The sequence below is a fragment of the Ailuropoda melanoleuca genome, chromosome 17 (assembly GCF_002007445.2).
Source record: "Ailuropoda melanoleuca isolate Jingjing chromosome 17, ASM200744v2, whole genome shotgun sequence".
Taxonomy (NCBI): Eukaryota; Metazoa; Chordata; class Mammalia; order Carnivora; family Ursidae; genus Ailuropoda; species Ailuropoda melanoleuca.
The window spans coordinates 22,021,799-22,035,436 of NC_048234.1; the positions used below are offsets into that span (position 1 = coordinate 22,021,799).

Genomic DNA, 13,638 nt, shown 5'->3' on the forward strand with positions numbered 1-13,638 from the left:
AAGGATCGGCCATGTGCATTAAGCTATAAATTAAACTGGTCAGTGGATATGCCTCCTGGGGATGGAAATAACCCTAAATGCAAAATACATTACTGGAAAACAAAAGAAATACCAAAATCATTTGGTCAAAGGAGTTTTCAGGCCCTACGCCAGAGACCTCACGCAAAGACACGGACCGTATCTCTGGTGTGGATTCACACCGTCTAAATAGCTGGGAACTCATGAACTTTCAAAGCCAGAAAAACCTATGATTAAGTCCCTTTTCAGGCAAAGAACTATGACAGTGCTAATGACACGGTTCAGACTTTGCTGGATTACCATTCCCATTAGGCACAGGTTCCCCGAGTTGAGATCCCTGCAGATCATCAGCGATCTCTGGGATATTTGCTCGGGGATATTTGAATGACTGTGTCGAGGTTTACCCACAGAGCCAATCCATGCTTGCAGGTGGCACAGGTTTTCACACGCTCAGTATGAGTGTCAGCCCCACGTTCTGTTAGACTGTGAGGCAGAACATCAGCAAGCACACAATTAACAGCAAGTGTGATTGTGCTGGAAGTTGCAGAATGTGCCAGAAGGAGCACACCGCCAGGCTTTCACGATGACTAATTTTAACTTAGTTTCAGCTGCTTTGGGGAAATTTTGTCTTCTGGGATGTGGCTTCACCGCTCGCTCTCACTCAAAAATCATTTCCAGCGAAAACAAAGACTATAACGGGACAGTAGCCAGATCCGTTCCTGCAACCAAAATGCTTGCAGGAAAAAAAAAATCTGTTTAGCTGTCATTGAGTGATTCCCCCCCCGCCCCGAGGTCAAAAATTTAAGACCTCAACTTCAGCCATGAAAATCTGCAGTCATTTTAACCAGCGGGTGAAGGGGCCGGTGGTTGGAGGCTGGTGCACTTGTGTGTAGATGGATTGTTTGCCCCTTGATTCTCTCCAGCCCCAAAACAAATGGCTACTGTTTCTTGTGGGCAAAGCCTGCACCGTGTTCTCAACTCCATCTGTAACATTTTGTTACGAAGCTTGTGTACTTGTCTCCTCCAACCTAACGGTGAGGCCTCTGACGGCAGGAACGCAGCGGCTCCATTCATCTTCCATCTCGTTCCAATTCACCACTTTAAAAATTTTGAGTAAGTTCAAAATCATTCTTGAAATGCTGCCGCCAGGAAAGCAGCCTGTGTTTTCGGAGATGGGATATATCTTCCTGGGTCTGCAAAAACTGATTCTGAACTAAGCTGGCATCAGAGAGATCTAAGTTAGACACTGGCTTCGCCATGTACGTCACGCATAAGTTAGCTCATTTCTCTAAGCCTCTGTTTTCCCATCTGTGAAATGGGGATCATATTCGTACCTCGGTAAAAGGGGGTAAAAGCAGCTTGTTTGCCGAGAAAGTTAAATCAATAATGCCCAAGACGCGCCTTGCCCCGTATCCCACAGGCAGTAGGCATTCCATCAATGTTACCTTTTATGACAATTATTATTAGTAATAAACGGATAAGGTCAGCCCACCAACAGCAACCTGCGAAGGAGACTCTTTCAAGCTGGCAAGAAAACATTACAGAGATTTGTTTCAAGGAAAGCACTTCTTGCCAGTTTCACAGACTCGAATACTCCAAGGCCAATCCTCAAAGGGGAGATTCCGAATGAAAAGCCACAAAGTAGTAAAGAGCAGTTGTGTGGGACACCAGGGCAGGGCTGCCCCACACCTGAGCGGCAGGGAAGGCAGGCTTGCCCTTCAGATGAGTGCTGACCTTGCCCCTCACGGAGAGGGGACGGGAGAATCAGGCCAAAGGACAAAGGACGAGACACAGTGCAGGAGATGTGGCAAAAGAGACAGACTGTGGACGACAGAACTGTGTCACGAATTCAAAAGGAACGCTGACTTAGCCGGGCATCTGTTTGCATGACTTGGAGAGGAGAGGTAAAAAAGACTTTTCAAAATCAAGTCTGTCTGCGGTATAATTAGTTCAAAAATTAATAACACTCCAGGAGGTAGACCATAAAGAAAATTCATTTGAAAAATAAAAGTAAGAGAGAGGACGGCAGGTCTGAGGTTGGTGTGTGTCCAGCTCTATCTAATGAGTGGCAACCGGGGGGACAGAACGTTGGACTGAATGTAAAACAAAACCTTTTGTTTATTTATTTATTTTTATGTTTTATTTTCTATTAAGTAGGCTCCACACCCAGTGCGGAGCCCAACAGAAGACTTGAACTCACGACCCTGAGATCAAGATCTGAGCTGAGATCAGGAGTCGGACGCTTCACCAACTGAGCCACCCAGGTGCCCCAAAATAAAACCTTTTAATGGAACATAAACTTTTAAATTTCCACCTAACAACAACTTGAAGATTGCATCAGATAAAAACAAGATATTAGTAACACTGTACTGTTCTGTATGCAGGGGTTCCACACCATCCTGCCTGTAAATTAGCTCCTATTCCCATGTACTGCTCTTTCAAAGTGTTAGCCCCTGCCACATTTGGTATCTTTCAACCTCGAAAATATTAGGGCTGGCATCCAAATCATACAGTAATTTTGGAAATAAATATCTCTAAACTCATGTTTCCTTCCTTTTCGTATCTTCTTACTGATTTTTCTAAAAATTGAAATGCCAGGCAGATCAGGCAAGCATTTCACATAGTTTGTAAAATCCAGGACACAATGGGGCCCTATCTCTTAATGCAGCAGGGAGATATGTTCTATTTGGGAAAAGAAAGAAGCTTTAATGATAATTCAGTATCATCCTAAATGAGTAAGTACAGTGTTACCGAAGAGAGGAGACACAGCCTTTATCCCCTTAAAATACGCCTCAACAGAAAAAGCTAAGGGCTTATCAGAATATTCAGCGTGGCGCATAGGTAACACACCAACCTAAAAGCAGAGAGGGTTTTTAAATTTTAATTTAGTTTCATTTAGTTTAATTGGGGTACTTATAAATGCCTGCAAGTCCACTTGCACTGGCTTGTCTGGGGGGGGGTAAACAGCTGTGTGAGTGATTTCGGCTTATTTTAAGCCGGAGGATATAAAAATTGCTATCTGCAAAAGCTGCACCTCACCCTGCCAGTTAACTCATCAACAGTTTCACTCCTCCTGCCGGCTGGGGCCGGACCTAAGTGCCCCTTTCCCCTGCACGCCCCATGGCATGGCTTCCGAGCCTGATCCCTTTGGGACTCACCATCAAGGCGAAGGTACAGGAAGTTCCGAAAAGCAAAGTAATCTTCCATGATGGTCATGAGGGACGTCATCTGGCAGAAAAGCAGCACGCGGTGATTAGTCGCTCTCAGCTTTGGCAGAATACGATCAAGCAGCTCAAACTTTCCTGAGGCCCGATACAGCTCAGCCCTGAAGCCCAAAAAGGCAAAGCAAGAAGACGGTATTACTGCTGTCTTTTTGAAGGATCCAGGATAGCTTCAGTGAATGAATGAATGAATATCCACCCCAGAGCGATGGGGGCATGTCATGGAACAAGCGAATACTTCTATACAAGACCCACAAAGAGTACATTATATATGCTATGTATGGCGACTGATTCTGGAAAGGGAAGGAAATTCTTGTGTGTTCCTAATACTTTCGCTCTCTGTCCCCCTCTCTCAATTCTCTCTCCCTCTTTCTCTCTCTCTTATCCACACACAGTCGTGAATCCATTGTGTTTTCTTAAATTGCTGCTTGGTAAGCACATAAAGTTATTAATTTAGGGCATTTAAGATGCGTCCAAATATTTCTTTAGCACCTAGCACTACCTGCTGGGCACAGTTCCAGGCACGTGTATACGGATGAGAAAATAGACTCCCTGCCTTCCAGACAGCTAATTGCAAATTGTGATGAGCACTAAAGAGAAAAATAACAAGTTGCTATGAGACAACGCACAGCAACACGTGACATCTTTAAATTAGAGCAGGGTTTGGCAAATTTAGGCCCTGGCCTGCTGCCTGTTTTTGTAAATAGAGTTTTGACTGGAGCGCAGCCAGGCCCACTCATTTCTGTTTTGTGTATTCGGCGGCTTTCACGCCACACAACAGCAAACTTGGGGCAGAGACTTTGTGACCCACAAAGGCAAAAATATTTGAGATCTGGCCCTTTAGAGAAAAAACTTTGCCAACCCTTGATGCCGGTGACCTTGCTGGAGACAGAACTGATAATGAGCCACAGGGCGGCTAGCTAAAGAACTGGGGCTGGGAGGGGGAGATTCCAGGAAGTGGGGAGTATGTGCAAAGGCCCTGTGGAGTACAGCAGCCTGGTGAGTCTGAGGAACTGAACATAAGCAACAGGGGAATTCTGGAGACGAGGGCAGAGAGGCAGCGGGTGGGGGGGGGGCAGATGCCGGAGGACTCTTCTAGCTGCACTGAGTGTGTTTGCTTTAAGTGCAACAGAAAGCCACCCATGGATTTGAAACAGGGCGGTGGCGAGATCGGCCACATCTTTTTAAAAGATCACCATGTGCACTGTAGGAATGGACTTGGGGAGGGGACAAGAGGCCCGGCTTACAGAGAAGTTCAACTCAGAAAGAGGATGGTGGTGTCAATGAGCTAAAGCAGGGCCTTTTCTCCTCCATAATGAATTCCTTCTCTCTTTGGTCAACAGGGATGTGTTAAATTATTACAACTTCATTGTCAGGCCGATACGGCTGGGAACACTCATCTGTGCACACACTCCACAACACTGCAATGGGTCATCAGATGGCAGATTCTATGACACAGTGTGTGTCGCCTCCAACAGACAGTTTCACGTGTATGTCTTCCCAACCTCCATCCCCTGCCCCAACCACCGTCCCCCCAACATCGCCTGCGGCCGTGTTGTTCGTATGCAACCCTGGCCAATGTCATGGTGCCAGGAGTGACCATGGGACCCAGAGGAGAGGGAAGCAAGCAGGAGCAGGACAGCTTGGCGACCCTGGTTCTGGGTGGGTCCCCTTTCTAGTTCTTAGCCCAGTGATGCCATCTGCCTTTGGGATCCAAGAATGGCCCCCACATCCTAATAATCAATGTTCCCTGGTGCAAAAGAGACTTTTTGTGAATGCAAGTTACTTTTCTGTTATTGCTGGAAGGTATGACACTCTTTAATGGCCGCTGTAACAAGACATGTTTCTTATACGGACCACACTCTAATGAGTAGTGTAAAGTCACACATATCCACAGCAGATGAGACACTTCCTCTCACGCACACCCGTGTTAAGTATCAACCTGAAATTTAATACGATAAATTCTCTTTCGGCCCAAGCTACCCTATTGGTTTTAAGTGACAACTTTTTGAAGCTTCCACTGAATTTTTAGGACATTAGGTTACTCTTAATTCTATTAAATGAGATCTGTGTCCTTTAAATAGTCAGTTGTTCAAGGCATCCAGTAATTTATTTCAGTAAAGTACAAGAGAAGCCTGATGTCATTTCGGTTAACAACTCCCATACCCTCTTCTGAGGTGAGGGGCGGGCACAGGAGGCTGGCAGTAGGTACATGTGTGATAGGAAACACCATGGAGTGAAAAGTTCAGGTAGGACCAATAAACTATTTTTTGGAAGAAAGATAAATTTTAAGATTTACCCATTGATGACGCCATTTGAATAGCCCAGGTGTTCGGCAAAGGATTCCTTTAAAAGAAAGAGGAGAAAAAAATTATTAAGAAAAAAACCCTACCCAAATATGTAAATTATTAACTTAATAATTACTCTTTTAGTGAAGTTATCCCATTTATTTCTAGAGTATAGTGAAACAAGATAATAAGTAAATATGAAAATACTTGTCAGACGATGAACCAGAAACTCGACGTCTTTGAATTCAGACTTTTGTTCTGCCACAGATCTGTCCTGGGAGTTTCTGCAAGTCTCCAGAGTCTCACACTGGGATGTCAGGGTTAGTTTACTCATCAAACAGTGATTAAGCATCTACTGACCCAGGACTGAGCCAGGTAGGTATGGGGGATCCAGAAACAACTGAAGTATCCATCCCCAAGGAGTCTAAACTAGAGGAAGAGCCTAATACAAGCAAATCCGGATTCAGACATGCACGGAAATAAACTGCAAAAATATTCAAAAGTGAAAGTCACGGTGACTGTATACTATATTCTAAATCTGAGTTTAGAGAAATCCCGACATCCCTCCATACTGTGCTTTTCTCTGTTACAGATGCGGCCCTCTGTGGACACCGGCCGCTGCCTTGGGTGTCCGGGCTCCCGTCCTCAAAACACAGAATTTTAAATTTAAAATGAGAATTTCAGAATTTCAAATTGAATTTAAACTCTTTAACCACGTAATTGCCTCCTCACTGATCCTGTAGAAGAAATAAATTCCTGTTCTCTGTGTGGTGCTTCCAGGCTGACTGGAGGGAACAGGAGACCATCTGTGGGGAAGGAAAGCATGTCACACCTTCTCACTAGCCGCCCGCTGTCTCCCTCTTCTGTTTCACTTCCTTCCCCAAGCAGCAGCAAAGCTCTCCCTCCCGGGGATCAGTGCTCTTCCCCTCTGAGCTCTCCTCTCACACACGCTCATCCTTTACGGTGGGCACCGGCCCCTCGGTGTGCTTCCCTGATGGCAAGTCAACACCAACGGACATGGCCAGAAACCCCACTCTGACTCCAAGAGCCACGCCTTCCCTCTCCGCTGGCAGCCACTCCTTGCTAGATTTTTGGGATCTGTCCCTATCGTCTAAGCAGGGCTATAAAAACTAGAGAGATGGTACATGTCAGTGCAGGGTGATAAGTTTAGGGATTAGCATCGTTTTTTGCTTTTTAAAAGATTTTATTTCTTTATTTGATGGAGAGAGTGAGAGCCAGAGAGCACAAGCAGGGGGAGCTGCAGAGGGAGAGGGAGAAGTAGGCTCCCTGCTCAGCGGGGAGCCCAAAGATGTGGGGCTTGATCCCAGGAGGGACCTGAGCCGAAGGCAGACGCCTAAACGACCACCAAGCCACCCACGTGTCCCAGGGATTAGCATCATTTTAAAAAATGTCTTCGTTTCCCTGGTTTGAAGGTCCCCAGGGAAACAGTGCGTCCAACAGAGAGAGGGGGCTTCTGGTGTGATTTCCTATGAACTAAGGGGGAGTGCAAACAAGACAGATGCAGAGGCAAAGTGCACACGCCAACTCCGAGCCAGAGCCGTGGCCAGGTATGCCCATGACTCTGGGCCTCACTTCTAGGAATACGCTTCCGAAAGTTTTTATGTTAAAAAAAAATGCAAATCAGAGTCCTCTCTCAATTGACAGCTATTTAGAATGGAAATATGCAAGGAACGGATGGCAGGCTACTTAAACTCAGCTCCCCAGGTTCTCCAGACAGAAGCCTGAGGACTGAAGGCATCATCCCCCTTCCTGACATGGTCTAGCATGTTTCAAAGGCTAATTTTTTGCATGACAACGAAAATGAAGTAAGACTGACACTTAATTTTCATAACTTCTAAGTCCTCAAACCCCCCTACGAGTCAGAATAAGTATCTCAAAATTGTTTTCGGAAAAGAGGGGATAGGATGGTGGGTGCCAGGTTCAGCTGGCAGGACACTGGTCATTTTCATCATTTGACATTTTTTTTTTGGCTCCCCCCTGGCCACAGAACAATATAGATCCATCACTAATTCATTGACACCTTCCATCTGTTTAATATATGTTATCAATGTATAAGATGCTTCCTCTCTCATTTTTTTTTTTTAAAGTTTAGCCTTTGCCTGTCCTGTAATCGGTCACCATGTGATGACAAGCCCAGTGCACTGAAGCTTGGAGATGTGGAGAGATTTTCACCAGGTCACGGTTACAAAGTGGACTGGGACACGGCCTCATGGCTGCATGCTGGGTTCTCCTTCACCGAGTGCCCAAGCAGCTATGACTTTTTGGTGGGATTTTATTTTCGGTGCTAGTATTGTAGCTGTTGTCATCTGACTTGGATCTAGAGCTTGTCAGCCTATAGACACTCTGCCGTCTGGATGGGGAGGCAACAGCCAGGTCAGGCTGGGACAGGTCTCCAGAACAGGTAGAGGGCGTGTAATAAATACTCTTCTCTGACAAGCGCGATTGCCAAAAATAAGGGAGAAAAAAGCAAAACACAGAATCGTCGAAGGCAAGAATATTTCAAAGGCAGGGGTATTCGAACTCGATTTTTATACTGTCATTATTAAAATTCTGATTTTCCGGAACCTTCTATTTATTTCCCTTTTAAGGAACCGGTGCAGGCACTGGACGCCTGCGGTGACCTGGTCCCTGGAGCCCTTGCTCATGCGCAGTGGAAAGTAGGCCCCACCACGACCACATGCACCAGCAACACTGAACAGCGGAGCCTACGGTTTGGCTCCTTCTCCTTCCTGCTCAGGTCAATTGCTCCCACTGGGGAGAAATTCTGTCAATTTAGGAAACTTATTTACACGCAGTGAACGGGGCAGAAAATGTCCTCGCCCCTAAAAATAGCTTTGTGAGACCAGAGCGTCAGGATAAAAGCCAGGATTTACATCGTCAGGACAGACGCCAGAGAGGAAAAGTGCAGATCTAAGTAGCCGAACGAAAGGCAGCGTCTTTTCGAGAGCATCTTCCTCTTCAACAGGTACCGACACATTATTTTAATATTCTTCATAGCATCCTTCTGAGGAAACTGGATGTATTCATCATTACCTGCAATTTCACCACTCCTACCATAACAAGGCAATTCACAGCACTTACCCAAACCCACATAATGAGCCCGAGCTTGCACTATTTTCTCCATGCTTCAAACCCTTGCTTATAAAATTCCAGATGCTCAAGTGCTTGGTGCCAATGAGAATCCATGACCGGAAAATTCACGTTTGTTAATTCGGCTTGTCGAGCTATCAGAACATGTCATTTCAACGTCCACGCATATTTCAACCCCCTCTCTTTCTTTCCTCCTTTTTAAAAAAAGTAGCAGTCGTGGGAAGAGCGCAGTCGGGATCCGAACCAAAGCAGGGAGCGCAGACTTACCTCGATGTGCTGAAACATATAGGGGTGATTGCAGATTTTTCTCAACTGCATGATGGTGTTCATGAGAGTCTTGGCGCCTCCCTTCCCCTGAGAGCGGGCGGAGAGAGTAAACACAAAACAAACACACTGGTAACGGACCGGACACCGCCCATTTTAAAAAGCAGGCTTTTACAGAAAGCACCGTAGGTCTTTTCTGTAACCTGTGCCCGTCGGGGCCCAAGGTTCTTGTTATACAGAAGTTTCTGAGTTACAGGTAGAACACCTATCTGGTGACTAACTGATCCTCCAGGAGGGAATCCTGTCGAGTTGACGGCTTTGTGACATGACTCTCTGTTCCCCGGGGTTCTGGGAAGACAGAAGCCAGGAACAGATGCCCAGGGAGTGACACAGGACTTTAAAACCTTCTTAGGTGCCGGCCCACATTCAGGCAGAACATCTTCCCTGCAGAACTGACGCGAGCAGAACTAAAACCTATTTTGGTGACATGAACTTACTCCATTCCTCCTGCCCCAATGCAGTCTGCAATTAAGAGATTACGAGATTTCCTTTGGCAGCTAGGACAGCTAGAGAAAAGGCCCAGAAATGTGCTCTAACAGATCAGCATTAGCAGGGACGCCCCCTGGGAGTATGTGACGTCACGGCTGTGGGAAGACAGACAACAGGTGAAGTTGCATCATCTTCCGAAATGTACCTTCTTATCTTTCTCTGAGCCGTCCGTGAGGAGGATCCCTTTGGCTTGCATGTGGCGGTAGAGAATTTTCTGCAGCGCGGACATGTCACACTTGATCACATATTCAACCTGGGGGAGAAAGAATAGCAAGTAGGTAAGAGCAGGAGAGAGAAGGTGCCTATATTCTGAGAAGACGGCTGGGATGTGGCCACAGACGGCAGTCCTGGAACGCTGCAGGTCCCTCCATTTCCCCTCCCCAGATTCCCGGAGTGGAGGGTGGGGTGGGAGTGGTGGTGGAGACCGCGGTCATCGGTCATCGCTGCTAAAAGTAGCATAATGATGGAGGGACCTGCCAAAGGGTGAATGTGACTGAGGCTGGGGTCACGTTTTCTGAAATTGCTTGACTTGCTCCATATTTGAGAGAGAAAGAGAGAGAGAGGCTTACAAAATGTTCAAATTCAAAGATGCTCAATATAGAGTTTCTTCCTAGTATTTCTTCCACTTTCCAGCTACACACCCTTTCATATGAACAGAAAAACACTGACTGCCCAATATCCCAAGATTTGCTCTGTAAGACATTTATTTATTATTTTTCAAGATTGTATTATTTATTTGACAGAGAAAGAGAGAGAGCACAAGTAGGCAGAGTGGCAGGCAGAGGGAGAGGGAGAAGCAGGTTCCCCGATGAGCTAGGAGCCCGATGCAGGCCTCGGTCCCAGGACCCCAGGATCATGACCTGAGCCGAAGGCAGATGCTTAGCTGACTGAGCCACCCAGGTGCCCCTGTAAGACAATTTTTTCACTGGACATATGCAGAGACCCCCAGTACTAATCCACAAGTGAGATTTGTAACAGCCCTACGTTGACTGCCATTAACCTCTGCTTTTCAGAGACAAGAGAATACTACCTGTGAGGACAGCAGGTGGGGGAGAGGAATTAATCCAGAATTGGACACAACAGAACTTTATGACCACCTAAAGAAAGCAAAACCTTGTGGGCCTCCAGTTGGACTATTAAAAAAAAAATTTGATCTAAAACAGTTAAAGGGAATTCACATGCCCTTGGCTTAGCACACACCTGCAATACTTCTAGCACGTTCTTAATGCATAAAATCTGCCTTGATTATTTCCCAGTATTATTTTCTTTATTAAAAATAAACATCCCCAGAATACAAATGTGCAATTTTCATAATAAATGTCAGATAAATGCCTAGAAATCTGCAGAATGTGATTAAAAGTAAATCAGCAAGCTGCCTAATGTTTAATAAACTGATTAAAAATGATCAGGTTATTTTCAGCTCTGAGGGCCAGGGCGAGGAGGTCACAGATGAAAAGAAGTTGAATATTCATTCAATTGTGGCTTCAGAAGGAACCTGTCAGGCCAGATGGAACTGTAATTACTAGCCTTTCGCCACTTGTTTTGATGCACCAGATAAGACTGGAGAAAGGCTGGCTTCTTTGCAGAAAAGTTAAGAAAAGCAGGTGACCTTTCATATACATGTTTTTGTTTTTAATGACCTTGGCCGGGGCGGGGGGGGGGGGAAACAGAAATCCCCCAGTTTAATAAATAAGAATGCACTTGCTACAGGCTTTTTGTTTTAGATGCCTGATCGTGTCCTATTTGTAAAGTACTTTGACTTTATCGAGAGTTGTTCACTCAAAGAAATTCGATCACAGTGAAGAAATGTGTTAGACGACGTCAGGCTGCAACCAGGAGGAGCATAAAAATGGCACCAAGGCGGGCGCCTCGGTAGCCCAGTTGGCTGAGCGTCTGACTCTTGGTTTCGGCTCAGGTCGTGATCTCAGGGTCATGAGATCGAGCCCTGTGTCTGGCTCTGTGGTTAGCGGGGAGTCTGTAGGAGATTACTTCTCCCTCTCCCTCTGACCCTCCCTCTCTCTAAAATAAGTAAATAAATCTTTTTTTTTTTTTTTTAAAGGCACAATATCACTGAGGGCTAATATCACTGAGCTCTTTCTGTGGCCCAGGACCTACGCAAAATGCCTTCTGTGCCTTCTCTCATTTTACCACATAAGAGCTCTGGGACAGGGTCATGTGTCGTGTCTGCACTTTATAGAGAACCTGAGCATCAGAAAAATTAACAGACTGGCTCAAAGTGATAGGGGCATTTAATGGTGCAGTTAGGACTGGAAACCAAACCCACTCTTCAAAGCTCTATGCTAAGGATGGCCAAGGAGACGTTCAAGCTTTCCCATGTTCACCGCCACTGGGGACTCCCTGCAGGAACGGACGGCTGCTGCTTGCTTTTCAGTGAGTTAGGGGACAGCAGATACAGATCTAGGGGCGGCACCCTCAACCCCCTTCCCATCAGTCAGCTACTGCTAGGCGCTGGAGGGGAAGGAGTTTGGGAAGCAGGAGGCGCGTACGATGATACCACACAGACACAGATGCTACGCCTGCCCGCGGCACTCGAATCAGCAGAGAGACAAGCCCATCCCGAGGACCCAACAGCTGCTTGAAGACGGGGAAGTCTCGCTAACCCTCCCCCTTCACCATCAGGGGATACCAGAAGCTGGTCTGGTACACGTGATCGCGATCACTGTCATCAGCGCAAAACTGTGTCTGACGTTTGCTCCCCGCACCTTCTCAGACAATTCCAAGCTTTGTTTGACTTCTCTCTAGGCCTGGGGTTCGGGTGGGGGGGGGTGACTCTTATTGCCTCTTTCCTAATTCCTACTCTACTTTGAGGGCTTCTTACATCTTCCCCAATCACCCTAGCTACAAGCCAAAGTCAATTTCTCCTTTCATTTCCCCCAAAGTGGTTATTAAGCTTTTTCTGTGGCATCCCCTTACCAGAAGACACACTAGAGCACATCCTTCCAATACGTGCCTATATATCACTTTATGAATTATACAGATGCCCTAACGTTAAGGTTTAAAGACACATGGGACTTTTAGGGTATGCTTGTCAAGGTAAAGGCAACCGACTGATTTCAAGGGGCCAATTTGATGACATATAATTATTTTTGGCCAATTCCAGCCCAATTACCCTACGATGTGGCTGATAAAAACCCATACCAGGAATAGAAGAGACAGGACTGCCTTCTGTTTACCTATGCTAATGTTCTTCTCGTGTTCAACCTGCACTCCTTTGCAGAATCTTTTTAAGCCCTTTGTCCGTGCTGGGGGCCAGGAGTGCTGGTCTAGTTAAAATTAGATCATCCTGCATCCTTTGGTCTGGGCACAGGGAATCGCACCCCACCTCATGACAGACAGCAAGTGCAGGAGTGGGGCTTTGAGGATGGGGGCGGTCGGATTCCCCGGTGGTGGTGCTCCCTCTCACGCTCCCCCCAGGATGACCTCCCCAATCCAACCCAGGCACATGACTGACTTTCTGATCACACACGTGGGCACTGGTGTCAGTCTGTATGGCAAATATCAACAAAGTCTATTTTTTAATTTTTAGAATATAAACGGAAGTTCTAGAATCTTCTTTCTGGATCCCAATGGAGTACTAGTAGACACCCCTGCCCAAACACCACCCCCAAGGGTGTGTTGTGGAGACCCCTGCCCTAAAGGGCTTGAATGCCTGCATTATTCATCTGGATGGGGTCCATGATGTGGCCTTTTAGCGTCATGCCCTCATCCAAGGTGAGTAGGCTGTGTCGCCACACCCTGTCTGCTGACCTCTCACACCACGCCTGTTTCTGGGGTGACCCCTGCACCTTCCACCCCCGCTACACACACGGCAGGCAGCCAACCAGAGCTACCTGCTAGGAAAAGGACAGACTGAACGGTTATAAGGTAGACATACAGACCGACCGACAGGGACCAAGGGAGAGACGTTTCTGTGATAATTGTGCCCCCTAAACTCTGCTGGGTCTGAGCTGACCCCTGCAGATGTGATGGCTCCTGATGACGGCAGGAATGAAGTCTCTCGAACTATGCTGCCACTGCAGGAAATGAAGTCTCTTCCAGAGGGAGGAGACCCCCATGAGTGAGGTGGCGAGAGCCCGTGGGGCTAGTTTTGCTCAAGTTATATGTAAAACTGAGGTGCTGACCTCACGTACAGGATAATTCTCTCCTAAGAATTCTTACCTCAGTAG

At 46.6% G+C, this 13,638-nt stretch overlaps 1 protein-coding gene across 1 annotated transcript in view; it reads right to left on the minus strand.

Moving 5' to 3' along the window:
* The window catches only part of SMARCA2 (SWI/SNF related, matrix associated, actin dependent regulator of chromatin, subfamily a, member 2), a 169,883-nt gene that overhangs the window by 82,534 nt on the left and 73,711 nt on the right, over positions 1 to 13,638 (minus strand). The window contains exons 20-23 of the mRNA XM_034647334.1: positions 9,597 to 9,704; positions 8,906 to 8,992; positions 5,539 to 5,585; positions 3,177 to 3,343 (exon numbers count right to left, since the gene is read on the minus strand). Of these exons, the coding sequence (XP_034503225.1) occupies positions 3,177 to 3,343; positions 5,539 to 5,585; positions 8,906 to 8,992; positions 9,597 to 9,704 (409 nt within the window). The remainder of the gene's footprint in view (positions 1 to 3,176; positions 3,344 to 5,538; positions 5,586 to 8,905; positions 8,993 to 9,596; positions 9,705 to 13,638) is intronic.